Source organism: Petaurus breviceps, unplaced genomic scaffold, assembly GCF_028583685.1.
Source record: "Petaurus breviceps papuanus isolate PSGF00001 unplaced genomic scaffold, PetGlider_PUasm1.0 37, whole genome shotgun sequence".
Classification (NCBI taxonomy): Eukaryota; Metazoa; Chordata; class Mammalia; order Diprotodontia; family Petauridae; genus Petaurus; species Petaurus breviceps.
The window spans coordinates 100,261,946-100,288,901 of record NW_027186296.1 but is presented as its reverse complement, the minus strand read 5'-3'; the positions used below and the strand labels follow the sequence as shown (position 1 = coordinate 100,288,901).

The window sequence follows — 26,956 nt, the reverse complement described above, 5'->3', positions numbered from 1 at the left end:
CAAATGGTTATTGATCCATATTGTACACAGTCGGGGTGACTGTGTACAACAATTTCTTCTGTGATGATGTTCATTTATTTAATTCTCAAAGATTTTTTGAGGACAGGATTGTAATCTGGGATGTGTTGTTTGTTAGTTTATCAAAGACAGCATGCTTCTGATGAATAATTCTGGTCATCAGGTTGTGTTTTGCTAGATACTTTACAATTGTGAAATTTTGCCAAAAACGGCAATATCCTGCAAAATTTCTACCATTTCCTCCCATAATCTACATTATTCATTAAGTCCAGGCTACTTCAGGATAATTCTTCTGTAGTTTCTTGTAGAAATGACCTGTTCTTGAGTTGTTTAGCATAAACCCATTAGTTTCCATAAACACATTTACATGATTAAGTGTGTGTGTGAAAATTTGTCAACATTTCTAATTATTGTTGATATTATTATTTCTTCTAGGGCTATTTTTCCAGAAGCCAGATTGGCTTCTCTGCTTTTGCTCTGTCAATAATAACACCTTTCACTCATATGGGACTTTATGTTTACGATGAACTTTACATAGATTACCTTGTTTAAAGGGTTTCTGAATTCTCAAGCTATAACATTAAGTTTTGCATAAGAAATATATTTTGGACCCCAATTCACCTGCAAAAAGAAGTGGGGGTCACAAGCCAGGAGCCTCAAGAATATTTGTTACTAGGTTTCTTTGACTCAAGGGTCACTGGCTCCTTTTGTTCCCCTCATGTGAGAACTCTTTAGCCATTTTGTCAGAAGGATCAAGTGTGCCAGAAAAGGAAGATGGCCAGACTTTTCTAACACTCTTTAGCCATTTTGTCAGTAGGACCAAGTGTGCCAGAAAAGGAAGACTTTTCTATCTAATAAAAGGTTTTGGATCTCCTTTTCCTTCTTTTTTCCACCAGATGTTCTTGTTTGACTTCATTCTGTTACAAGAGGTCAAGACAATTTTTTGGGTCTAGCCATAATTAATTTTTTCTTTCCTCCTGAGCAGAAATGATAGAATGATGGCACTAAGCCATATAGTGGCCATCATACATTTTTCAACATGTCTTGGTCCCTTGAGTTGCTCAACTGTTAATCATTCCCAGAGGTGAGTTATCTTTCTCCTGGGACACGATTTGGCTTGAGTCACATTTGAGACAGAAGGGTTGGGAGGTATGGTGGCTTGAACTCTCTTTCTCCTTGTTATCTAACTCCCCCACCTCCCCTGTGCCAGATCTGTTTTTTGTGAAACTTATAAGTCTCGTGGCCTAATGAATATCAGTAATCATAATGTGGGAGTGTGAAAATTCCTGGCGAAAAGCCCACATTTCAGCTCAAAATATGGAATGATGTCATGATTTCTGCAGCAGATATTGGATTGACTAGAATGTATGGGCTCATTGGTGGCAGGAAGTCACCCTGCATAGCTGTGGGACCACAACATCTGGTGATTCTGTATAGAGATTCTTTCTGAGCTTGGGAAGGCAGGATATGTGCCTTTATCCTCCCAAAGGAGGGAAAGGAAATAAATAGACTTCAGCAGCCCTTATACAGATGAGTTGAGAGAAAACTGCTATACCCTAAAGGGGCAAACACTGGCTTGAAACTCGAACTGACCAAGAATGAATCATCAAGATCAAAAATGATCAATGCAGTCCATAGCCTTCCTTCCAGCCCTGGTGAATAATGCATATTTCAGTGAAATGAAGTTACCTCTTCACAGGGAAACAAACAAAAAAAGCCAACTTCAGAAGAAGGTAAAAATAAAAGGTCCATTTTGAAAAAAAGTTAAGGATTAGAGCCTCGGATGGCTGAAAGTTGCCACTACGACACTGCAGATGGTAACAACATGGCAGGCTAGAATCCAGAGATAGTAACACAAGCACAACCAGAACACTGGAACTGCACTAGTTTTAGGACATGGGAAGCCCTGGTTTCTGTCACCATGGCACCTAAATTAGGTGGGTTACTCAGGCTACTGCAGTATCTTTAAGAAGTCTTATGCCAATAGCAAGTAAATGAAGGCTTCAAGTTTCCTGATCTATAAAATTAGGGGGTTATACCTGGTAAGCTCTGAGTTCCTAACCAACTCTGATATTCTCTTATACTGTGATCGAAGATTTACAAGTTTTAACACTTGTGGTGGGAGCAATTTATTAAATCATCTTCCCCGCACCTGCCAACCCAATACCCATTAGTTTTTCCTTAAAAGGTATCGAGACCATCCTTGACATGTGATTGGCTGGTCATTGACCTCACTTTTTCACTGCTTACATGCAAAGCAAAAGGGAGAACTCCAAGAGCTGTCTGATGCTTGGCTGGTAGAAAATGATGGGCAAACTAGGCAAGGGAGCTTCACTCATTTGGCTCAATGAAGGTGTCCTCAGTGAATATCCTTGTTGGGTATCCTCCCATTCTGGCTGAGTAGACTTCTTTTGTTGACTGACCTACAAGTATCTCCTTTTGATCCAGCACTGAACCCAATCTAACTTGTTACCAGCTTCCCAAAAACTATATGATTTACCAAAATTTAGACTCTAGGGTACAAAAGTCAGCACAAGATCTTTGAATTGGAAGGCTATCCAGTTGTAGTCCATACTTGACCAGAAATCCCTTCCATGAAGTGCCTAATAAGTGATATCCAAGCTACCCTCAAAGAGTTCAAGTGGTAGGGAACCCACTGCCTTCCAAGAGGTCCCATTTCACTTCTGGAGAGCTCTAATTGTTCAGTTGCTCCCTATAAGTGCCTAGATCTGCTTCTGTCTTTTGAACTCATTGTTTCTCGTTCTGTCCTCTCAAATTAAACAAGAACAAGTCTAATCCTTGAGCAAAGAGATGAACAGTCCTCTCCTGATGTATCACTCTACTCTGAACTATATACTAAAAGCTCATTAAATCAGAGTACCTGAACTGGTAAGTAATACAAACTATAGCTTATTGGTAGCCAATATCTATTCAATTAATACATAATCCTGATGAATCAAATACAAAGTAAACTAACCTATTAATTTTTCTACAACACCCTGTGCACATTCCTGCCTCAGGACCTCTGTTCACATTGCTTTCCCCCTATGAAATGTCCTCCACTCCTCTCTAACAATGCAAACCTCACCCATCCTTCAAGGCCTCACTCAAGTTCCATTTCCTCCCTAAAGGCCATCCCACAATGACTTCTGACTCTCTAGAGCATTCATCTTCTGTACCACTCACAGGACACTTACCAAATGCTGCCTTGTGACATCTCTTATATTTTTGTACCCACATGGTTATTTACTCTTTCATGTGTCTATTCTCAGCTAGATTATAATCTCTTTAGGAACAAGGACTGGGAATTCTCTGTAACCACTCACACCTAGCTTGATATTTTTTTTTAATAAAGCAATTGGAGTTAAGCAACTTGCTCAATGTTACACAGCCAGTTATTTCGTGTGGGTGTTAAGTATCTGAGGCCGGAACCGATCCTGGGTCTCCCGGCTCTGGGGCTGGAGCTCTTACTCATTGCACCACCTGGCCGCCCCTACCTAGCTTAATATTATTTACATAGTGGGCACTCAATAAATGCTGATTTAAATTTGAACTTGAAACTAGGCTAATAAAGAGTTCCCTAGCAGAGCTCCTTTTAGGACCTTGCTTTGAAGAATACAAAGAATGATTCATGATTAGCATATTCTATTCATTTCAAGAATTATTTGTTGAAGGGGCGGCCAGGTGACTCATCGAGTAAGAGCACTGGCCCCAGTGTTGGGATGACCTAGGGGACTGAATCTGGGCTCAGATGCTTAGCACCACACCCAGAAATAACTGGCCATGTGTAATGGGAATGTAAATTTTTAAGATCTTCCCTGCTCTTAGGCTAAAGTGCACCTGGAGCCTGGGATGGGAGGCTTGTTTTTCAGTAGATACTTTTTGATTGGCCAGTGAGTCAATAAGGTTGTTACATTTTCTGAGCCAGGAGAAGGCTATATAAACCCTGATGTGTAGCTTTGTTTTGAGGGCTCACTTTGAGAAGTGTTCTGTGATTTGATCAGATGAGACTTTAGGAAGCCGTTGTTGAGAGGCCCCCCCCCCTTTTGAAAAACCCAGATGTTGATTTGGCATAGATGTAATGGTTGGACAGTTTGGAAATCTGTCTACTTGATCTGTTTCTCTGTCTTGATAATTCTGTCTGTATATTCTGAAGTTTGGGGCGCTGACCTTTTTCCACTGAACTAGGTAAATGATATATGTTTGACTGATTAAAGTAAGCTTGTTAACCCCTTTGAGTTGCTTTCCTTTATCAAAGCAGATCCAAGAACCTGTGTTGGCAGCCACCCTAGGGACGCTGGGGTGCTTGCTGCTACACCACGTAACCTTGAGCAAGTTACTTAACCCCAATTGCTTTATTAAAAAAAAAAAGAAATATTTGTTGAGTGTCAGATATGTACAGGGCATACTGAGGGATGTAACAGGAAAATGAAATCTATTCCAAGATTACAATGCAACAAATGATCATTTTCCTATAAATGGTGGATTTTATTCTTCTTTCTACTATTCATTTGTACTCTCTATGAAAATAGAACTCAGAGAGCAAAATCCAATTATCACACATTCCAAGCCAAAACAGATGAAGCCTGGGACTGTGTTTGCCACAATAAGAATCACATCCAGAGAAACCACTGCCTGAGACCCAGGGTCACAGAGATGTGCCTTGATTTGGTAAAAAGGAAAGCAGAATTTCTGCTTTAGCCTCTTTTTATCCTCAGTTATGTGAAGTTCTGCCGAAAGGCCTGCTCCCAGACACACTTGGCAAAATACCTTTTTAAGTCCTTCTTCAGATCTTGGCTTTGAGAAGCTGGTAATTCTGCATCATTGGCTGGGGCAGGAGCCAAATGTAAGTCCTCAGAGGATGCAGGAACAATGTTCTCACAGGTTGCTATTGCCCTCAAGGTCCTATGTAAACAACGGAAGAATTATTTTGAATGGAAATCTTGTTCCTTAGCGGCCATATTCATAAAACTTTACCAAACTCTACCCCTGCCCTCCCCACAAAAGACTATTTAAAGAAACAATACTGTTATGCTATTCCCTGGAACCCTTATTTTTGAGCAGTAGAAAATGCAACTTCAGAAACAACTAGATGGTGGTGGATAGTCAGAAAGACCTGAGTTTAAATACTGCCTCAGTCACTTTACTAGCTGTGTGAACCTGGTCAAGTCCCTTAACTCAACTATACCTCAGTTTTCTTATTTTTAAAATGGAGGACATGAAATTGATGAATTCTAAGGATCCTTCTAGTCATAAATCCATGATCCTATGGACCAGTGTTATGCTATGACTACAGTGTACTTTCTCTCTTGTTACAATAAACCAAAATCTGGGGGTGACTAGGTGGCGCAGTGAGTAAAGCATCAGCCCCAGAATCTGGAGGACCAGAGTTCAGTTCCGGCCTCAGACACTCAATATCCACACAAAAAAACTAGCTGTGTAACCCTGGGCAAGTTACTTAATCCCAATTGCCCTCCAAAAGGCAAAAAATAAAAAATAAACCAAAATCTGACTTGACATTTCTTTCACTTAAGCAGTTCAGGTATTAAAAAGACTATAATTTATTGGTATTATTTAAGTACAACTCAATAGTCTGCACAGTGAAATAAGAACTACAAAAACTATGAATTCAATTCAATTTAACAAACATTTATTAGGTTCCTATTAGAGATGAGACACTGTGCTCATTTCTGAGGATAAAAATACAATCTAATTCTCAAGGATCTTACAATTTAAGGAAATGGAGGGGGAAGAAACGTAAAAAACCAACTACAAGATAAGAGACAGAGAAATCAGAGCTTTCCAAAGTGACATGGGCAGGCCACAGGGAGGTCGTGAGTCCCTCTGACTGAAGATTTTCATCCAAAGACTGGATAACCATTTGTCTGGGATGTGTAATGGGGATCTATGTTCCAAATACAGGTAGAGACTAGCCAAATGGACTCTGCCAACACTTGCAACTCAGATTCTATACATAAAAAAGGAGCTATGAGAAATTTGGAGAGAGAGATGATAACTCTAGGTGTCTCCTAGAAAAGACTAGGTCACGAGACACTAATGAAGTACACCGCTGCACTCCTAGGACAGCTGTCCCTTTCTCTGGCAGGATTACCACAAAGCATAGAGAATGGAAATGTCTTTGGGGATGCTCAGTAGTGATAGTAAGAGGATGTTTTAGTGAAAGAGTGTCCTCTACTGGACAGACATCGTAACTGCTAAGTGTTCAGGTAGTGATCAGAAGGGACTTCTCATGCACATGAAGTTTTTTAGAAAGGCTCTTGGTTTAGCAGGGGGAAGGGAGAGAAGAGTGAGGAATAAATAACATGATCCAGCAACGCAGAAACATGCCCTCAAAAGTCAAAAGAGTAAAAGCCCTGTTTGGCGACTCAAAATCAGTTTTAATTTCCCCAATTCAGCAAAAACAAGAATACTATGTCTGTACAGAGACAAAACTGTGGACATTTGAAGCTGAGTGGGCCAGGAAGGAATTGGCTTTCTGAACCTCACTCCAGCTGTCCAAACGAGCTGGGGAAGAGGAAAGGGAGCAGGAGAAGCTGCAGGCTCTATAGTGGGTCCATGGGCTAAAATGATATGACTCAGCAGTTGAAGTCTGAAATCCAGCTGCTAGGTCACTACCCAAAAAGACCCAGTGATTGAGATTTCACAGCCTTTCTTGCAAGGAATGAATTCCTCTGCCTTCTCCTAGGTTTCTGCACCTGCTGGTCATTTCCAAACAGTGAATAGTTAAGGGTCGCAACATTTTTATTTAAAGAATATTCTGCTTCTTCACATTCTTTCAAAAATCAGCTTGTGTTGGCTTTCTAGGATTTAAAGGACTAGCCTAAAAGAAGCAGCACTTGCAGATTTTCCAGGGTTCAGTCAAGTACAATCTTGTTATTTTATAGATGAGAAACCGAGGCCCAGGAACTTAAACCAATTATGTAGTCTTTAGCAATTTCCTCATCAGCAAAATGAGGCTGGACTATATAATCTTAAAGGTCCCTCCCAGCTGGTCTGAGATGCTACGGTTAAATGTTTTTCCTTAAGGCTACAGAGTTAGTTGGTAAAAACCTAGATCCAAGGTCTCCTGGTTCCCAGTCCCAGGCCCTTTTCTGCTGACTTGTAGAACACCAGAAAGGTATAGGAAAAACTAGAGACCATGGTTCATACTCCAAAAACCGAGCAGGGGGAGGGGGGGGGAGGAAGCAGAGTTCTTTAAACAAAAATACTTTTCATAAAAGATAAAATGTGAGAAGTGTGTTTGGAATAAAATGAAACATGAATAAATCAGTCCCCAGAGCAGGTATGTTAGCAATGCATGGAGAGCTGGCCTCAGAATCAGGAAGTCCTTGGTTCAGCTGCTACCTCCAAGGCAGGCTGGCTCAGTGACCCTGGGCTAGTCACTTAATTTCTCATCTCCCATCCCCTGCACCCCATAACTTTGACATCTTTCAGAAACTTTAATTTATGGAGAAGGTACCCCCCTCTGTGTTGGCAGGGAAAGGAGAGCTCACCAAGAGTTCTCTACCACCACTGACAGAAACAGGTCTGGTGTACCTCCACACCCACCAAACCTCCCATATTTGGCTTTTGTAAACACACGGAGGTTGGGTGGGCTGGCATGTACTTTGGAGAGGGGAAAAGTTAGGTAAAAAGTTAATAAAATAGCTAAATGGCGGTGGGGGGGGTTAAATAAAGGATAAACTGGGAGCAGGAAGGATGAATTAGTAAATAGAATGCTGAGCTGAGAATCAGAAAGACATGAGTTCAAATCCCACTTATGACAGACACTTACTACAATTTGACTCTGGACCAATCACTTAACCTTTTACTGCCTTAGGCCAACCCCTAGGATTTATCTCCTAAGTCAAAGAAAGGTTGTGGTCTGCCTCCACTATTAAAGTCCCTAAGTACACACTGATGAAATCACAAATCCTTAGTGTATCAAGTTAACGACTTACTAACCACGAGCTATTTTCACTTATCTATTCACAAACTTTGTTATTATTGTTGTTGTTGTATTGTCAACAATGACATCAGGAGAGTGATTCCGTGACTCACACATGAATTGGATTTAAGTGAGGCAGGGCTGTGCAAAATCATCAGTCTCACTCTCTCCTCCTAAGCCATCTGGGTCCAGTGGTGAGATATACATCAGGACAACTAGAGAGGACCTCTATTGTAGACCTCTAGGGATTAAAGCTAGAACCCTGGTTTCTGTTATTGCACATACTTAAAAGTAATCAAATGTCATGCTTTTAAGAGCAAAGTATCAGTCTGATGCCTCACTGACTCAGACAGGACTTATCTCCCTTGCTCCCTTTGCCCCAACTGTCATTCTGAGTAAATATGGTCTGATTCCACTTGCTCAGGCTCTAAGAATTCCAATTTTGCTATGTTTCCTTTGGTTAAAGGTGCACTCCATCAAAGTAAAAGACCTGATTCCATTTTAGAAAGCAGTGACAGGTCAAGAGAGAAAGTCCACATAAATATCAAGATGGAAAAACAAGTAACAAGAAATGTGTGCCCTGCAAACACTAGGGGGAAATGCATGATTAACTCATGGGCAGTTCCACTAAAGACAACCTGATAAAGTATCCATAAGGTTGTAGAGGCTCCTGAAGGCTCAGATGTGAAGTGGGGAGAGAAGTCCACACCAGCCAAGTAAAGGATGTAAATCCCCTGGTTCAACCATACCAAGTAACAACCATAAAATCTTATACCACATGGAGTTATAACACATTACTTTGAATTTTTCACTCTGGTTCTCTCCTCTGCTAGGCTTCCTACCTTAGGAGATGCTGTGAGGCCTGGATGAGTCACCAGAGTCTCCCAAAGGGCATCCTGGCCTCCTAGCCTCACAGCTATCTCTGCACCCTTCCATCTTTTTATCCATGGAAGTCATAGCCACACCTTCCCTGTTCTGGTCTGCATTGCATTAGCTCAATGGGTCCAAAGAAATCACTCAACAGCGAAGAACAGCAAATCCCCATTCTTCTCTCCTCCCTACCTCCCACCCGTCCATCTCCTTCTTCCCCCAGCACTAACTAATAATTGTCACGCTCAATAAAATACAGAAAAGCAGAGTGACTCAACATACCAGGATTATAACCAAACCTCAAAAAGGTAAATTGAAATAAAACACAAACAACAACAAAAAAACATCGCCCCCCCAAAAAACCAGGGAGACACCTGTCAAGAGAAAAGTAACCCAGACTGATCTTGTTTTCTAGATATTTAAACACTTCCATCCCCCACTGTACTATAAGATCCTCCAGGGTAAGGGCAATGTGGCGTTCATACGTTCTTGGCTGGTGTTTTAAACACCTACAGTCTCGACAAATGCACCTGACCAGGGCAGCTTCTAACCAGTAAGGAGCAGATGAGGATAACTTAAATGTGGTCCAATTGGTCTTCAGTGACCTGATCACGGCACTCATGTAACAAGTCTGGTCAACTGGTACTGCAGGTGGTTAGCAGGAATCAATTAAGCCTCAGGTGACCCATGGTTCCCAGGTATATGCAGTATCACTTGGCAAGTCCCCTTCCAACATGGCTGATGTCTCAGACATTTACTAGCTATGTGACCTTGGGCAAGTCACTTAACCCCTGCTTGCCTCAGTTTCTTCATCTGTAAAATGGGGGTAATAATAGCACCTACTTCCCAGGGTTGTTGTAAGGATCAAATGAGATAATTAAAAAGTACTTAGCAGAGAACCTGGCACATATTAAGTGTCACTATCCACTGTCCACTGAGCCACCTAGCTGTCATTAAGCATGACACAAACGTCAGGGATTTGTTAGGGTTTATCTGGATTGAACTTCTAGTCATCAGACTAAGGGCCCTTCCCCTACTGATATGCAGCCTTTTAAAAGTAAGGGCCACTGGGGACAAGGCTAGAGTTTACCATAGATTCTACCCCTTCCCTTCCCACCCCACCCCACCCCACCCCATCTCTAAGGGTTGAAGAAGACTTAATGGAAAATCCTAAGAGGAAGCCTGGGAGAAAGTTCTAGAACTGGAGATTTGTCCAGAAAGAGGGGGCATGGACAACCAGAACACAGAAATCTAATATTTAAAATGTCTGAATCAGGCAAAACTAATTAGGACCACAAACCAGTGATGCTTATCCCTCAAAGTTCAGTGTATTCTCTTTAAAATGTGCATAATTCAGTAGGGCAGGCCCCAGGAAAAATAAGGACTTGGATATGGTTTCAAAGGGTTGAAGAAAAACTCTGGACCATCCAGCCCAACACCCAGCTCCCTGGCTTGTTCACTGATTTCTGAAATTTCTTCAACAGTGGGAAATGCTTTCATTCTCTAACAAGAGAACAAAATGTAAGCGCCTATACTCTGGGAAGAAATCAACCAATGGCTTAAATTATCCCTAAGGCACAAATGACTAATACTGAATCCTTGCTGAAAAGCAAGTTTGGATTTCGAGAGTACTGAATATGAAGGGAAAGCCTCAGAAATTATGTCTAGCATAAGACAGACAAGGATAATTATTTTCTTTGTAGCCATATCACCCTACTCACCTTTCAAAGATTAACTCAACCTGCTATGTGAATCCTTCCCCAGCCACCCTAGCTTATAAGAGTGGTCTTTACTCCTCTGAAATCTTCCAATAACAACAGTAATTAGAATTTATATAGCATTTTAAGATTTGCAAAGCACTTTACAAATATCTCATTTTACCCTTACAAAAAAACCCTGGTTGGCACGTTTGACCTATTATAAAACAGACATGTAGATCTTAAGTGACTTGCCCAGGTTCACATAATTATTGATTGTCTAAGGCTATGTTTGAACTCAGGTCTTCCTAACTTCAGATCCAATATTCTAAATACTATACCACTTTCAGGACATAGTATATGTACTTCTCACTTGTTAGCTATATACTGTCTTCTATTGTTGATTACCTTTATGTGTCTTGTCTCACAGTAAAGCATTAACTCTTAGAAGTCAAAGACTATCTATCTGTCAATATATCTATCTGTATGTGTGTATATATGCATGTATAAATATATGCATGTATATACATGTGTTATTACATTATTGTGTGTGTGTGTATCCTGTTTCCCTATCTCTCACAGCAGAAAGCATAGTAACTTTCACATGGGAGGCTCTCGATAAATGTTTAGAGACGAGAGAAAGTAGGAAATAAAAAAAAAAAGAAAGACAGAAGCAAGGCAAAGCCAGGCTTCAGCACATCAGAGAAATATGCTGACTTCCCAACTCTGCCTTAGGCTGGTGGCATTTCATAAGCCTGAAAAGGGAACATGCCTTTGTGATCCTGTCTTGCAAACTCGGAGTACAGCATCATTTGTCTTCAGGATGGTGAGTAAGGCTTTTCCTTTTCTGTACAGCTAATTCTCCCCATTGTAGCTATCTACAGAAATGTATGTGTGGATGCAGGAATGTAAACATACCACTGGATGCCTACAAATTTACTATGGGAGTACATATATGTTTGTATATGTATGCAGATAGAGACAGAGATAGCTATTGATATATGCATATCCTTATACATATAAAATTTAGAGCAAAAAAAATGTACAAAACTTTGATTGTCTTCACATCTCCAGGCTAAGGAAGTTTGTAATGATCTATTGGCTCTCATGCAAAGCTCAGTTGCAGGAAGTGCTATTGGAATTTTCCGGAAGCAGCATCACCTCTTTGGGCTGACTGACTCATTCCCAGGAGTATGGTACTTCCTAAAATCTAAAAAAATGGGTATTGAAGTTGAAAACCCCAGTATTTTAGTAGAGTTATGACACTGCTGACAGATAGTTGTATACCTTTGGGCCACTCCCTTCCTTTCTCAGGGCCTCAATTTCTGTCTCTGTAAAATACTGGGCTAGAAAAGATATTTAAGGTCCCTTCTATTTCTGACATTTTAGAATTCTAAATGATTGATTGAAGAAAAGTGTTTACCAGTTTTATTGGTATAACCTATTTTAAATATGGAATGGCAAAGAAATTGAGTTCAGGTGGATTGTTGCATGTTTGGATTTGAACTTTTTAAAAAGCCTATTTAGGATCTTATGGAAAGAAACCAAAGAAAGAAGAAAAAAGAAGGAAGAGAGGGGAAAGGGAAAGGAGGGGGGAGAGGGAGAGAGAGAAGGAGGAAGGAAAGAAAAAAGAAAGAGAGAGAGAGAGAGAGAGAGGAGAGAAGGAAAGAGAGAGAAGGGGAAAGAGAGACAGAGACAAAGAGACAGAGATAGAAAGACAGGCATGAAGGACTACCTCTGGAGTAGGTAAGCAAATTTTTGAAAGAAAGTTTTCCCAGCAATTGTTTGGGTTCTGTCTGAGAACAACACATGTCCAACTGTAGTGATATACTGTCAACAACTGGTGTTCTTTTGTTCTCTGCACAAAGGCTTTTGAGTATTTCTTGGCAGATCTTACAGTGAACTGATTGCTAATTTCATTTCAGAGACTGGCTAGAGTTGCCAAACCAAGCCTCTCTCCAAGGACAAACACTAGACTGACCTAAGGGGTAAGTACTAGGCTATCACCATAGGGGGAGATAACTGCCCCAGAGGTGGAAACCTAATACATAATTCCTTTATGGGACAGCTGGAGTGACCCAGCCTTATCTCTTGTTTCACATCACCATCTGGAAGATATTTAGCATAATGAGCTTTCCTCAGAGGATGCCTTTTTTTTTTCCTCTCCAAGTGCACCCGATCACAAAATCATTAGAGCCAAAACTCAGCTCAAATTAGTAGTGAGAATGTATGTTTGCAAGAAAAACAAATGCTTTGAAACTGAAGGTTTGAGGAACTTTAGGCCTATCAATGACAAGCTCTGGCCAAGTGGTCCAAGGAGGATTTAAAATTTAATTAAACTCTCCTGGGAGATCTGCAATATCAGAGCAGCCCAGACTCAGAAAAGCTGCCTTTGAAAGGCTCTGAATTAGAAATCAGAATGTATGCTGAGATGGTGATAAATTGGACCAAATACTGTGCAATGAAACTCTTTTTTTTTTTTTTAAGAAATCGGGGTTAAGTAACTTGCTCAAGGTTACACGGCCAGTTATTTCTGGGTGTGGTGCTGAGTGTCTGAGCCCGGGATTCGATCTCGTCCCAACACTGGAGCCGGTACTCTTACTCGCTGAGCCACCTGGCCGCCCCTGCAATGAAACTCTTTTTAAAAGTAAAAGTAACTCCCATCACTAACAGAATACACAGGGGCACACACACAAGTGCCTATGTGCTCATGAGTAAATTACATATGATATGTGGTCAATGCTCTCAAATATTTGCTCATGAGTTATCCCCAAATATTTGCTGGTGGGTTATCCCCAGCAATTTTTCATTCCAAGCTGGCTTCCAACTTCCCCATCTAGAATCTTTCTGGGCTATTATCTGCCCCCCACCCCAACCCCTGCCAACAGGGAAAATAATTTTAAATGTAGCTTCATTAAAACATAACAAGAAAGGAAAATGTTGCTCCCAAAAGAATGAAAAAAAAATTCCAGAAGATTCCAGTACCTGACTGACTATTGAGTCATCCATTAGTTCTGTCCTTCCCTTCCCTTAAACAAATGCCATCACTTATTTGCTATGTGCTTATTATGTACAAAGCCCTATACAAAGGTCTATCCAGGGACACAAAAATCAAGCATAGGGTCCCTGATATCCAGGAATTTCTCATCTACTTGGGAAGGGGAAAATCTACATGTATAAAGTATCTAGACAGTAAAGTTAGAAAGCAAAATAGAAACTGTGTGAAGCAGTTAAACATATGCTCTCCAAGGATTTTTCTAACTCTAAAAATCTCCAAATATAAGTGTAAATCAATGAAGCATGGCCAGCATAATCAAGATTCTAGTGTTTTGTATAAATATACAAGTGAACCTCAATCTATACAGGTCAATTTCTGGGAAACAAGTCAATTATTTTTGGTCAAAAGAAATTTTAAAAGGTGCCACACCAAGCAAATTAAAGAAAATCTTGGTGAGTCCTTTTGTAAAGTGAATTATCTGTTTTGTAAAGTCTAAATTTGATACTCCATTTTCTTAAAAGTAGCAAGCTCCCTGGGGTGGTAGACAGCGTTCCAGGGCTGACATCAAGAAGACTTGATTTCAAATCTTGTCTCTAACTAGCCATGCTTGGGCTCAGTTTCCTCATCTGTAAAACAAGTTGGTTTTGATGACCTCAAAGATCCCCTGGAGCTATCAATCTATGCTCCCCAGACTTCCAAGTATATTAAGCAACTCCCTAGGATTTATTTACTGACTCAGAAATCTGCTGACGTCTATATTGGGGAAGGGAAAGTTTCCACACAGGGAGTTCCCTACACTTCCCAAACAACAGATTCTTGGAGAATTCTTACACTAAAGTTACTTAAAATGTGTATAAGATCTCATGTGTGTGGCAAACAGAGCCCCAAATCACATCAAGATACAGGAAAACAGAGTAATATAAGTGACTCAATAGTGATGGGTAAACCAAAAAGAAGGCAGAAACCTACCCAACTTCTCAGAGCAATGACTTCTGAAAGCTTTGATCTCTTTCCTGGAGTTTAAATACTGATTTAACTCCCACGACCTGCTCCATGTATATGTGTTTTGTTTTGTTTTTTGCTTTTTGGAGGGCAATTGGGATTAAGTGACTTGCCCAAAGTTACACAGCAAGTTGTGTGTGTGTGTGTGTGTGTTAAGTGTCTGAGGTCGAATCCGAACCCAGGTCCTTTTGACTCCAGGGCCGGTGCTCTATTCACTGAGCCATCTAGCCTCCCTGTATATGTGCTTTTTGGTGAAGCTTTGACAATGTAACAGCTGGCCCCAGCTACTTTGTTGTAAGCTAGAGATTCCACTTTCAGATCAGAACATCAGTCAACAGACATTTATTCTATTCATAGATGTGTGTACGCATATATGTATATATACACAGATATTAATATAGATAGCTATATATATGTTTAAATATATTAATCAATAAACACTAAGTACCTACTCTGTCAAGCACTGTGCTAGGCACTGGGGATATAAAAAGAGGCAAAAGACAGCTCCTGCCCTCAAGGAGCTTATAATCTTGTACATAACTATAACATTTATCCTAATATACACATACACACAATATACACATACACACAATAGACACGTAGATAATATATGTGTGTATATTATCATTTAATTGCACAGAAATGAATGAGATAAAAGTAAATCAGGGTTCTAAAGATTTAAAGTAGGAGATCATGGGGTAAGATAGTCTTAGAATCCTGTATGAAGATCCCAAGACTGACAGCTAGGCCAGGTGGGACATACCACATTCTAAAGGTAAAGTTAGATGTGTAGCCACCTTAAGGCAATATGGTCTGATTTTCCCTGTGAAGGAACACTATCTTTGATGTTCTGCTCAGCTCTTCAATAATAAAGAAGGATATGCATCAAAACTTGTTTGATCTTATCTGAGAACTGATTTTTATGGAAGAGTCAGATGTTATCTTCCCTTTTATTCAGTAATAACAATTTTTGACAGGAGGGTGGAGGAAAAAGGGACACAAAGCCCTCCCATTCCCCTTTCTTCAACAAGGGAAAGAGACACAGAGAGACAGAGACAGAGAGAAGGGTGTGGGCGTTGAGGGAAGAAACAATAGTAGCTTTTTGTTTCTTCAAGACAGAACTTTCATACTTGAAAAAAAATCTCTGCCATTAGAGTTGGTCCAAATTTTTTAAACAGGGCTCTGCCTAATCATTTTTTGAACCCAAAACAATCCTAGTCAGAATTGTTATTTTATAAGTTTCCAACAAAGTGAGGCAAATGTTAAATGATCCTAGGAGACAAAAATCATTCAATCTTTGTTCAAAAGCTCAGAAGTTTTTTCTCTCCATTATTTACCCTTCCTCCTCTTACTGCAATCAACCTTTTCTTTCTGGTGGGACATATGTAAAGTGCTTTGTGAACATTATATTATATAAATGGTAGCTATTATTATTACCTGTTTTTATTTCTTTTCTCTTATTTTTTTCTCAATCAAATTTTTAAAAAATTTTGAGTTCCAAATTCCCTCTCTTCCTCACTTCCCTTTCCATTCCTTAAGAAGGCTAGAAATTTGATATGGATTATATATGTGTAGTCATGCAAAACATATTTCCATATTAGCCATGTTGCAAAAGAAAAAAGACCCCCAAAAAACAGCCAAAGAAAGTAAAAAAGTGTGTCTAGACCTGCATTCAGATTCCATCAATTCTTTCTCTGGAGGTGGACAGCATTTTTCATAGGACCTTCAGAATTGCCTTGGATTACTGCATTATTGAGAATAGTTAAGTCATTCACAGTTGATCACTGTATAATATTGCTGTTACTGTGTACATTGAATGTTCTCCTGGTTTTGGTCACTTCACTCTACAGTGGTTCATGTAAGTCCTCCCAGGTTTTTTTCTGAAAGCATCCTGCTTATTTTTTATAGCATAATAATTATTCCACTACAATGCCTTGTCAGAGCTAGGTGGTGAAGTGGATAGGGCACTGGGTCTGGAGTCAGGAAGATCTGAGTTCAAATCCAGCCTCAAACACTTGCTAGCTATATGACTCTGGGCAAGTCACTTAACTTCTATTTGCCTCAGTTCCTCATCTGTAAAATAGAGACATACTGGACTAGGAAATGGCAAACTACTCCAGTATCTTTGCCAAGAAAACCCTGTGGACTTTGTTCATGGGGCCATATAGAATTCAACACACCTGAACAAAAATTCTTTCACAACCACATTCTACAACTTGTTCAGTCATTCCTCAATTGATGGGCATCCCCTCAATTTCCAATCCTTTGCCACCATTGATAGCATCATTATTAAAAATAAACTATCCTCCTACTCCTCCATTCTTTTGACTGGGAAATAAAACAAATAAGTCTTAAAACTAAGTCAATACTTTGTCATTTGTACCTTCAATAAATGTGAGCCATTCTTGGTCAACTTGCTTCCCACTTAAAAACTTTTCTTCTTTGGGCATTTTATATTCAGCAAGTTATGAAGAAATCAACTTGGTAATTAATAGATAATTGTAGGAGACAAGAAAAACCACTTTTCTCTTAACCTCAGTTTCTCTCTCTATAATTGTAGATGATTGTAGAAGTCCCTTCTAGTCCCATCATTCTAATCACAGAATTGAAAAGGACCTCAGCAGCCAGCTAGTCAAATCCACCTGAAAAGGAATCCCTTCTACAATCAGTCCAAGAAGAGGTCTTCCTGCCTTAGCTTGAACACCCACCCACCATGGTCAGAGGCAGTCCATTCCATTTTCGGATGGCTCTAATGGAAAATAAGCAACTTTCCCCTTAGGTTCAGATTTGTCCCTTTGCATCTTCTACCTATATCCCAACCCAAACATTTTGTGTGTGCATGCGTGTTTCCCTATTCTTGCTAGCTACTCATAAACTTTGTGTGAATCTTCCTCTCCTCACCATGCCAACAGGAGCCCAGTCTTTAAGAGTTCCTCCTGACCTACATTTGCTGAGCTATAGAAGCCTTAAGAAGCCCATGGCAGACACACCTCCTTAGCTGCAGAGCCCTGACTGTGCTCCTTAAGTGATTGTTTACAAGCCATTCACCAACCTAACCTAGTCTGAGGCTTTATTAGGGATTGGTCAGTGGACAAATAAAGGCGAGTGGGACCCATTTAATGAAAAGGAAATCCCCATTTCAGAAATCAGGCCTCATCAAAGGAACATTCATGCCATCTGTCTGACCAGTAGGACAAACAGTGGGCAGCATTCCTGAGGCACTGGGGTATGGCAACTGGAACAAAGAAATGCAGGCCTCAGTAATTGCAGGGGCGGGATCACCTTCTACCTAAGGATTCAGAGTTCTTCACTTGGGGAAAATCTCATTTCTTAATTAGTATTTCTTTTAAAGAGGCAGTGTGGCAAGGCAGAACTGCCTCGCTTGGGAGTCAGCAAGACCTAGGACCAGGTTCTGACATTGATCTATGCTTACTCTGTGACCATGACCAAGTCATGATGTTGAGGGCAGTTCTCTAGAGCTATGTGACAATGGAGTTACCAGTCTCAACCAGTGGAGGAAGTTTCCACATGGAAAGTTCCCTACATGGTCATGTCCTCCAAGATACTGGCAAATTCCTTTCAGCAAGATTTCTAAACTGATGTCTTCAGCCCTAATCTCTCTCTTGAATTCTAGTCTCATCACCAACTGTCTGTTGGATAACAAGAGAGTCTGTAGGCATCTCAAATTAAGTATGTTGAAGGCAGAACTTGTTATCTTCCCCCCAAATAAGCTAATCTCTCCTTTAAGTTTCCCTATTTCTCTTGATAAGCAGCCTCCTGGTCACCCAGATTTTTGTCTGGAGTAATCTTAACTCTTCCTTCTTCCTCACTCCCAACTCCCAATCCACTCCACCAAGTGAAATCATATGCTCCCTTCTCTTCACTCACAAGTCATTATTCTAGTTCTGAACCATACATCACTTTTTATCTGGACCACTGAAACCACCTCATAACCGGTCTCCCAAATTACAGTCTCTCTCTCTCCCAGCCCATCCTCCACACACCTGCCAAAATAACCTTCTAAAAGCATGGGTCTGACCAAGTCATTCCCTTGACTACCCCAAAGATAAAAAACAACCTGCCCTAGCCAGTCTCAGAAAGCCTTTTACTATGTGGTTCCGGTCTACCTTACCAGGATTAATCTAAACTTCTCCCTCTATTCTATGATGGAGTCAAGCTGGCCTCTATGTTGTTGACAGAAATCAGCATTCCATTGCCCATCTCGACTGTACAGGCTATCTCCCATGCTTAGAATGCACTCCCTCTTCACCTTTATTTCTTACAATCCTTGACCTCTTTCCATATGCAATTCAATTACTACCTCCTACACAAAATCCTTCCTGATTCCCTTAGTTCTAATTATACTCTTCTTCCTCAAATTGTATTTTTATTTACCTACTCAAACGTTGTAGCCCCCAAGCTTCTTCAAGGCAGATCAAATTTTTTTTGTTTGTTTTTGTCTTTGGATCTCAGCTTTCATGAATCTTGTATGACTTTAGCACAGATATGAAAGAAACCACGGAGAAAACCTGAAAGAGCTGTTGTTTGTGGCAGCAAATCAAATGCTTTTTTAAATCTAGCAAGGAAGGGAAGCCAAGTAAAAAAAGTTCTACTTTGTCAAATTCTGAGGATATGGTTTATTCTTTTTTCATATATTTGATTACTTGTTGCCATTGATTAAGTTTAAAAATAAATAATTAAATAAATTCTTTCCTTTAAGGACACCTCTGATAAATCATTCTCGAAAAGACTTTATAGGAGTAAGAAAGTGGGCATGTGGGTCAGAGGTTCCCAATTTCCACTCCATCTCTTCTCCCCCCTGCCTTTTTTTTTAAAAACAAAATGCCATATGTGATCTTTTCTATTCTTTTGGAATCTTTCCTTCTTTGAATTATCTTAACTGACCCCTGAATACTTTGCAAATCATGTCACTTCTAACATAGGTTTCTTCTGCATGTTTTGAGCTTCTTCTAGTCACCCTTTGGTCTCATTTTCTTATGTGTCTTTTCTATTCCTCATCTAGGTCCTCAGGTACAGAGGTATCATGTTCAAATGGGGGCTGTTTGAACTAGCTGTGTGACCTTGGACAAGTCACTTAACCCTAATTGCCCTCCAAAAAGAAAAAAAATTGGGGGCTGTTTCATTATTGATCATAAGATCAGACCACTATAAAGTGCTAAAAGGTCTGTTCTATTTCATGTCTTTGACATCCTCCTAATTTTATCTATAAACAGGTGGGATGATCTGCCTTTGTTAGGTCTTATGTCAAAGTTTTTATAGGTTAATTTTTTCTCAATTACTTATTGCTGTTTGTGAGGTGACTGCTTGTTATCTTCCATCATCATCCTCTATAATGTTTTACAAATGAGCTTCTATTATAAACTGATGTTGTTTTTGACTGTCATGTCTCTCTCCTTGGCAAAGAGATCATATATTTTCTGGCTGAGGCAGTTTTAGGGTTCTACTGGCTTCCTCACTATGGTGATTTGTTTTATAACAATTAAACTTTTCTAAGAAATGGTGATAAGCTGAATCATTGGTATTATATTTTCACATTTCCCAGTTTTCAAAGTCATTAGCTTCTTTAAATAGGCTATGCAATGGCACCCAGCGTCTTTTTCTGTATAATGAGAATAACACACACACACTACCTACACACAGAGTTTTGCAAGGAAAGCCCTTTGTCAAACTATAAAGCATCATGGAAATGTAAGTTATGAACAGTCTTTATCTTCAGGGGAATTTGCCTTTTACTAAAGGCCTAGAGTACCACAATGGAATGAATCTTTAATGATGGATTTTTAGGCACAAGTTAAAAACCAGAGTAGATAGTGTTTCTGGGCAGGGAAACTGTCCCTGCATCCCTCACAACAAACCACATAGGAGGCTATCTACACATATATAATAACAACAGTCTTTTAAACCAGCCCAACCAAAGTAAATAGTAGAAGGAGCTGTGGCCACATATCACTCAGATCTTGTAATCAGATTCTAACCATACCTGGAAGCAGTCAGCTCAGCAGTATCCAGGACTGTAACATCATGACAGGGAGAAGAAACCGCTACAGGCTGCCCTAATGGATCAACAGATGCTGTCGAATGGATGGCATTACCTAATACAGGAAAACTGGAAAAATAGGGAGAAAAGAAGGGAAGAGACCAGAAGTCAAAACTCTGATTTTGTTTGTTGTTATCTGGTCATTTCAGTCCTGTTCAACTCTTCGTGACCCCATTTGGGGTTTTCTTGGCAGAGATACTGGAGTGGTTTGCCATTTCCTTCTCCAGTTCATTTTACGCATGAGGAAACTAAGGCAAATAGGGTTAAGGGACTTGACCAGGGTAACACGGCTAGTAAATGTCTGAGGTTGAATTTGACCTCAGGAGGATGAGTCTTCCTGGCTCCAGGTCAACTAACTGCCCCTCAAATTTTGTTAGGTTTTTGTTTTTATTTTTTGTAGACAGGTAACTGTTTATTACTAACTAAGAGTAATAATCTTTTTAACAAGTATTTTATCCCAATCTAAGAAAGGTCACTGGCTATAAGACTGTCCTCCAAGGTATACATAGCAAGCTCCCATATAGATACAAAAGCTCCTTGAATGTGTCAGTAATTAAGTCCCTTTGGATTCATTCTAATACTTTCTTGTGTGTCATAATGAATTTCATTCTATAGTATAATTTCAGTGTGTGTGACTTGCTTTAAAATGATGCCAAGTCAAACCATAATCAATTACAGCATACTGGACTCCACTTCAGACTTTTTTTTCTAAGGTCTCATCTGGGCAAAAGGATGAATCTGCTGCCTTTACATCTATGCAGAAGACTGTACTTCATAGCCTATAAAAGTTAAGGGACTTGCCCAAAATCACATAGGTTGTAAAGGAGCCAAGTCAAAATTCAAAATCAGGTCCTCTGATGTGAAATCCAATATAATATAATAATATAATATAAATCCAGAATAAAATTGAAAGAGCTTTAAACATCTTTTAAGCACTACAATTTGAGGCAATATTAGTAGTACTGTTGTTGTTAATGCTGTAGTTGGTGGAGAAATAAACTCAGGAAAATTAAGAACAAATAAGAGGGGAAGAACATGAGTTGTATAGCAACCCCAGTAATTCCCTGGTAGATCATTAATTTGGGAAATACTGAGCCAGAATAATCAAAACTATGTAAACTGAGTAATAAATAAATAAATAATAAATAAATAAAAACAAAAAACCAGTGTGCCCAGTTCATTGAAAAAGAAATGGGGCAGCTAGGTAGTGCAGTGAGTAGAGCACCAGCCCTGGAATCAGGAGGACCTGAGTTCAAATCCGGCCTCAGACACTTAACACAAAAACTAGCCATGTGAACTTGGGCAGGTCACTTAACCCCAACTGCCCTCCAAAAAGCAAAAAAAAAAAAAACAAACAAACATAAAGAAACCTCAAAAGTTCTGGAGGAAGTTTCCCATGCTTTTTGTCTCATTATTATTTTTACCCTAAATAGGTTTCAGCTTCTTGTTCTAAACTAGAAAAGAAATCAGTAATACTGTTTTTAGCCAGCAGCAATGGGAAATAATGGTTAACAAAGATGAATTTTCCATATAAACAGAATATTATTTGTTAAATATTTTAAAACATTGTTTTATTCAATTTTGAAGGGAAGTCTTCTTACATTTGGTGATGGTATGAAACAATAGCAAAAGCATTCCTAACATCTGGATTTTTTTTTTTTTTTGCAAATTTTTGGAGGGGTGGTAGGGCAGGGCAATTGGGGTTAAGTGACTTGTCCAAGTTCACATGGCTAGTAAGTGTTAAGTGTCTGAGGCCAGATTTGAACTCAGGTTTTCCTGACTCCAGCACCAGTGCTCTATTCACTGTGCCACCTAGCCACCCCATTCCTAACATCTAAAACAGTTATAGGCATCCTTTTTCAAGGATTCTGCTCTAAAAACACATACTTCCCTGCCTTCTAAAAAGATACACACATTGAATATGAGTTCATCTTTTCTCAATAGGGAATCATAAATTTTGAGCTACGAAGGCACAATAAAGGTCATTTACCCTGTTCCCTCATTTTGGAAATGGGAAAGCTGAGGTTTCAAGAGATTAAATGACTCAGAGTCAACATTACAACCAATACTGGACTATAAAATATTAATCTGTTTGTTTCTTCCCTTGCAGTCATTTGTTCTCTCCTGCTGGTATTCAGCCCTTCTTGGATAATTTATACCTTCTAATTTGCTGGGGGTTAAGAAATCTAAGTACCATTATTAAAGTTATTTGTAAATTAATAGTCAGTATAGCTCTGAATAATGGATTAAGGACCTTTCCAACAGAATAAAGTATACAAGTTTTAGGATCTATCTATTTTATGGGCAGCTAGGTAGAGTAGTGGGCATAGCATAGAACTTAAGAGTCAAGAAAACCTGAGTTCAAATCCTGCCCGAGACACTGACTAGCTGCTGTGTGACCTTAGACAAGTAATTTAATTCCTCTTATCCTCAATTTCTTCATCTACAAAATGGGGGTAACTGGATCACCTACCTCACTTGGTTGTGAGGATCATAAAGGATATCACATGCAAAGAAAGACCTTTACAAATTTTAAAGTATTATATAAACACAAGGTATTGTTATATTGCAATTATTGTAGCCACAACTCAGAATAATATTGCTTAAATTTTGAAACTTGTCACCATGCCCAGATGTGATCTCTCCCTTCTCAGAATGCCAGTGCACTTTTCATTCACTGAACCATTTATTAAGTACCTACTATGCTCACAGAACTGTGCGAGGAGCTGGTTCTTTGAATTCTGTACATGATATTTTACACAAAATAGATTGATGAATAAATGCTTGCTGAATTATATCATTGCCTCCTAATTCAATTCAACCACAACACAAATGTCACTTCTTTCTGGAAGTAAACTATCATCTTGCCTACAGTCAATAATAATCCTTGCCTCCCAATACCTCAACAAACATTTGGTTTTCATCCCATAGGCATTTATCATTCATAATTTTTTTGCAATTGTTAGTTATATAATATTTTCCCACCATTACACACGTCCCATTAGATTGTAAGTTCCATGACAGATGGACCCATCTAGGAATATACTAGAGCTTCCTAGGACCCTGTTCTAAAGGCTCTGGAAAGCCAATTGTTAAATTTTCAGTGCTAGCATTTACACCCCAGAAATCAGCAAGCACTACAAATCAGGGTGTAATTTACTATCTTTCTAATTGTCTAAACTTAAGAAAATGATGGAGAAAAATGTTAATAATGCAGTTGAAACTTATAAAGCATGCCATTCATTTTTGGAGATCTGGTTGTTTAATATTTTACCAGTACATATTTCATAGAAGCACCTACATATTTAGTGGATAAAGTGCTGGGCTTGAAGGAGGGAAGACCCGAGTTCAGACCCTCAGATATTAGCTGTGTGACCACTGGCAAGCCTCTTATTAACCTATGTCAGCCTCACTTTCCTCATCTGTAAAATGGAGATAAAATAAAATAAAATAAAATGGAGAAAATAATAATATTACCCATCTCACAGCACTATCTGTATCAAATGAGAAGACATGGAAAGCTCTATATAAATGTTAGAGCTTTTCCCTAAGCACATAATAGGTTCTAAATCAATGGTCACTAAAGTTGGTCCCCAGATGATTGAGGCCTCCATATAAGTGGGGTGTTATTAGAATAACATTTCTCACCTGACTAAATATATTCAGGCAGGAACTGTAGTAAATCTACTCCTACAAACATATGCTAAATTCTGCTGATGGCTGTGAGGTTAACATGATTGAAGTATTTTTTTTTCCACCAGGCCCCCCCAAAAAATCCATCCTGGTTTCCCAATCAGCTGCTGCAAAACAGCTGCAAGCAGCCCACTGTAAGCTGAGTCAGGCAGCCCAGGGGTTCAGTTTCCTGGTGGGATGTTATCAAAATGAAGCTTTCATCAACCAGGGCTTTTCCTAAGAGGATCTGGAGTCACTAAGATCTCAGAGAGGGAGTTTTAAAAACTCACACTCAAACATAGAATGACATTTTTTCCAAAGCCCTTTAGGACAGGAATGTCACAAACTAATCTACAAAAATGGGTGGGATTCAGCCCCCACATGTTCATGTCTGTTCAGTGTTAACTTGAAAAAAATTCATAATGATTTTTTTTGGCAGGGAGCAGGGCTGAAACTGTGATTTCATTGATGTAGGAAACTCCCAGTGAGGAAATTCTCTTTTTAGATGCACACCAGCACTCACTGTACCTTAAAGACTTGGAAATCGGGCTGGAGCACTGAGAAGTTAAATAATTTGCCCAAGGTCCATATCCAGTATGGGGCAGAGATCTGGGCATCTGAACCCAGATCTATTCAACAGTATATGACATCATTTTGCCTGGATTATTGTGAACCAAGCTACATTTGGTGATGGTATGAAACTGGCAAAGGCATTCCTAACTTCTAGAACAGTTAAAAATTTTAAAGATTTTGCTCTAAGAATTCAGACAGCATTTACATTTATCCATGAAGACCAGACACCTGTGCTCTGGTTTTAGATGTGACTTCCCAGATATGCAGTTTAATGGGCCCTACAGGGCAAGTCTGATTGGTGTTGATACTGAGAGTAAGACACCTAAGGCATCTGCCACCTGTTAGGCTCCCTATGACACTGGAGATCACTGACTTCAATCAATCACAATAATCGTCCCTTGCGTTTGTAGTGTTGCATGTAGCTTTGGAATAGTCCTATAAAACTAATGTTAGATATCACAGAATTTCAAAGTTCAATGAGACCTCTGGGTCATCCAGTCCAACTCATACTCCCCCAAAGAATCTCTTTTGTAGAATACCTGAAAAGAGGTCATCCAGCCTTTGCCTAAAGACCACAAGAAAGGGGAATCTCCCTCCCCTACTTAAGGCAAACCATTCCACTTTTGGAGAGCTCTAATTCTTAGAAAGTTTTTCTTTCATCTCTTTCTAACTTTCAACCACTGTTTCAAGTGTTGTTCTTTGGGGTCAAAGGAAACAATTCTAATCTTTCTTCTATATAGTTCAGTCATTTTTCAGTTATGTTTGACTCTTCATGACCCCAGTTGGGGTTTTCTAGGCAAAGATAGTAGAGTGGTTTACAATTACTTTCTCCAGCTCATTTTACAGATGAGGAAACCGAGGAAAACCAGGTTACGTGACCTGCCCAGAGACATATAGCTAGTAAGTGCCTGAGGTTAGATTTGAACATAGGAAGAGGAGTCTTCCTGTCTTCCTGACACCAAGCCCAGCAATCTATCCACTGAGCCACATAGCCGCACCACTTCCATATAACAGTCTAGCTAACATTTAAATACAGCTATCATTTCCTTCCTCAGTCTTCTCTTCTCCAGGTCCAACATTGCAAGTTCCTTCAGCCAACACTACTATGGTTTGACCTGGATGCTGGTCACAGTTCTGATTAACTTCCTTTGGGTATATTGCACTTTATTAATGTCATTCCTAAGAAGTGGCACCCAGAACTGAACACAATATTCCAAGTTCGGTCTGACCAGTGCAGAATATATGGAGACTATCACTTTATTCCTAAACACTGCCTCCCCCACAGAGCCTTGATTGCATAGCCTTTTTTGGCTATACCATACCACTGACAAGCTGAACTTATAGTTTGCCAAAACCCCCAGATATTTTCCACAAAACAAAAACAAAAACTACTCCTGCTGTCTTAATACATCTCTACCATCTTATACTTGTGAGGTTGATTTTTTGAACCCATGCACAATACTTTTCATTTATCCCCACTAAAACTCCGTCTTCCTCAATTTAGCACAATCTTACCTGTGAAGATTTTGGATCATTCAATGCACTGGCTATCTCTCTCAATTTTATGCTATCTGCAAATGCGATAAACATACAACCTATTATTTTATCCAAGTTACTGTTAAAAATTCAACAATTCTGGGCCAAACATGGATACCTGCCTTCCAAGCTGATGCCAAAGGGGGAGGGAACAGCATCTATTAAGCACCAGAGTGTGCCAGGTACTTGTGCTAAGTGTTTTACAAATACTATCTCATTTGTTCCTTGCAATAACCCTGTGAGGAAGGTGCTTTGTTTATTTCCATTTTATAGGGGAAGAAAGAGAGATTAAGTGACTTGCCCAGGATATTTTTTTTTGCTTTTGAATAATATTTTATTTCTTCCCCAATTACAAGTAAAAACAATTTTTAACATTCTTTTTTTGAGTTTCAAATTCTCTTCTTCACTCCATTATCTTCTCACCCTCATTGAGAAGAAAAGCAATTTTATATAGGTTATACATGTGCAATCATGCAAAACACATTTCCATATTAGTCATGTTGTGAATGAAAATTCAGATCAGACCAAACATACACACACACACACACACACACACACACACACACACACACGGAAAGACAGTA

General features: G+C 39.5%; 1 protein-coding gene across 15 annotated transcripts in view; it reads right to left on the bottom strand.

Moving 5' to 3' along the window:
- The window catches only part of TACC2 (transforming acidic coiled-coil containing protein 2), a 308,555-nt gene that overhangs the window by 135,009 nt on the left and 146,590 nt on the right, over positions 1-26,956 (bottom strand). For 14 of the 15 annotated variants that reach the window (XM_069099132.1, XM_069099136.1, XM_069099131.1 and 11 more), the window contains 2 exons: positions 20,535-20,660; positions 4,789-4,923 (listed from right to left, as the gene is read on the bottom strand). In XM_069099132.1, the coding sequence (XP_068955233.1) occupies positions 4,789-4,923; positions 20,535-20,660 (261 nt within the window). The remainder of the gene's footprint in view (positions 1-4,788; positions 4,924-20,534; positions 20,661-26,956) is intronic. The other variant, XM_069099140.1, reaches the window with a different exon arrangement.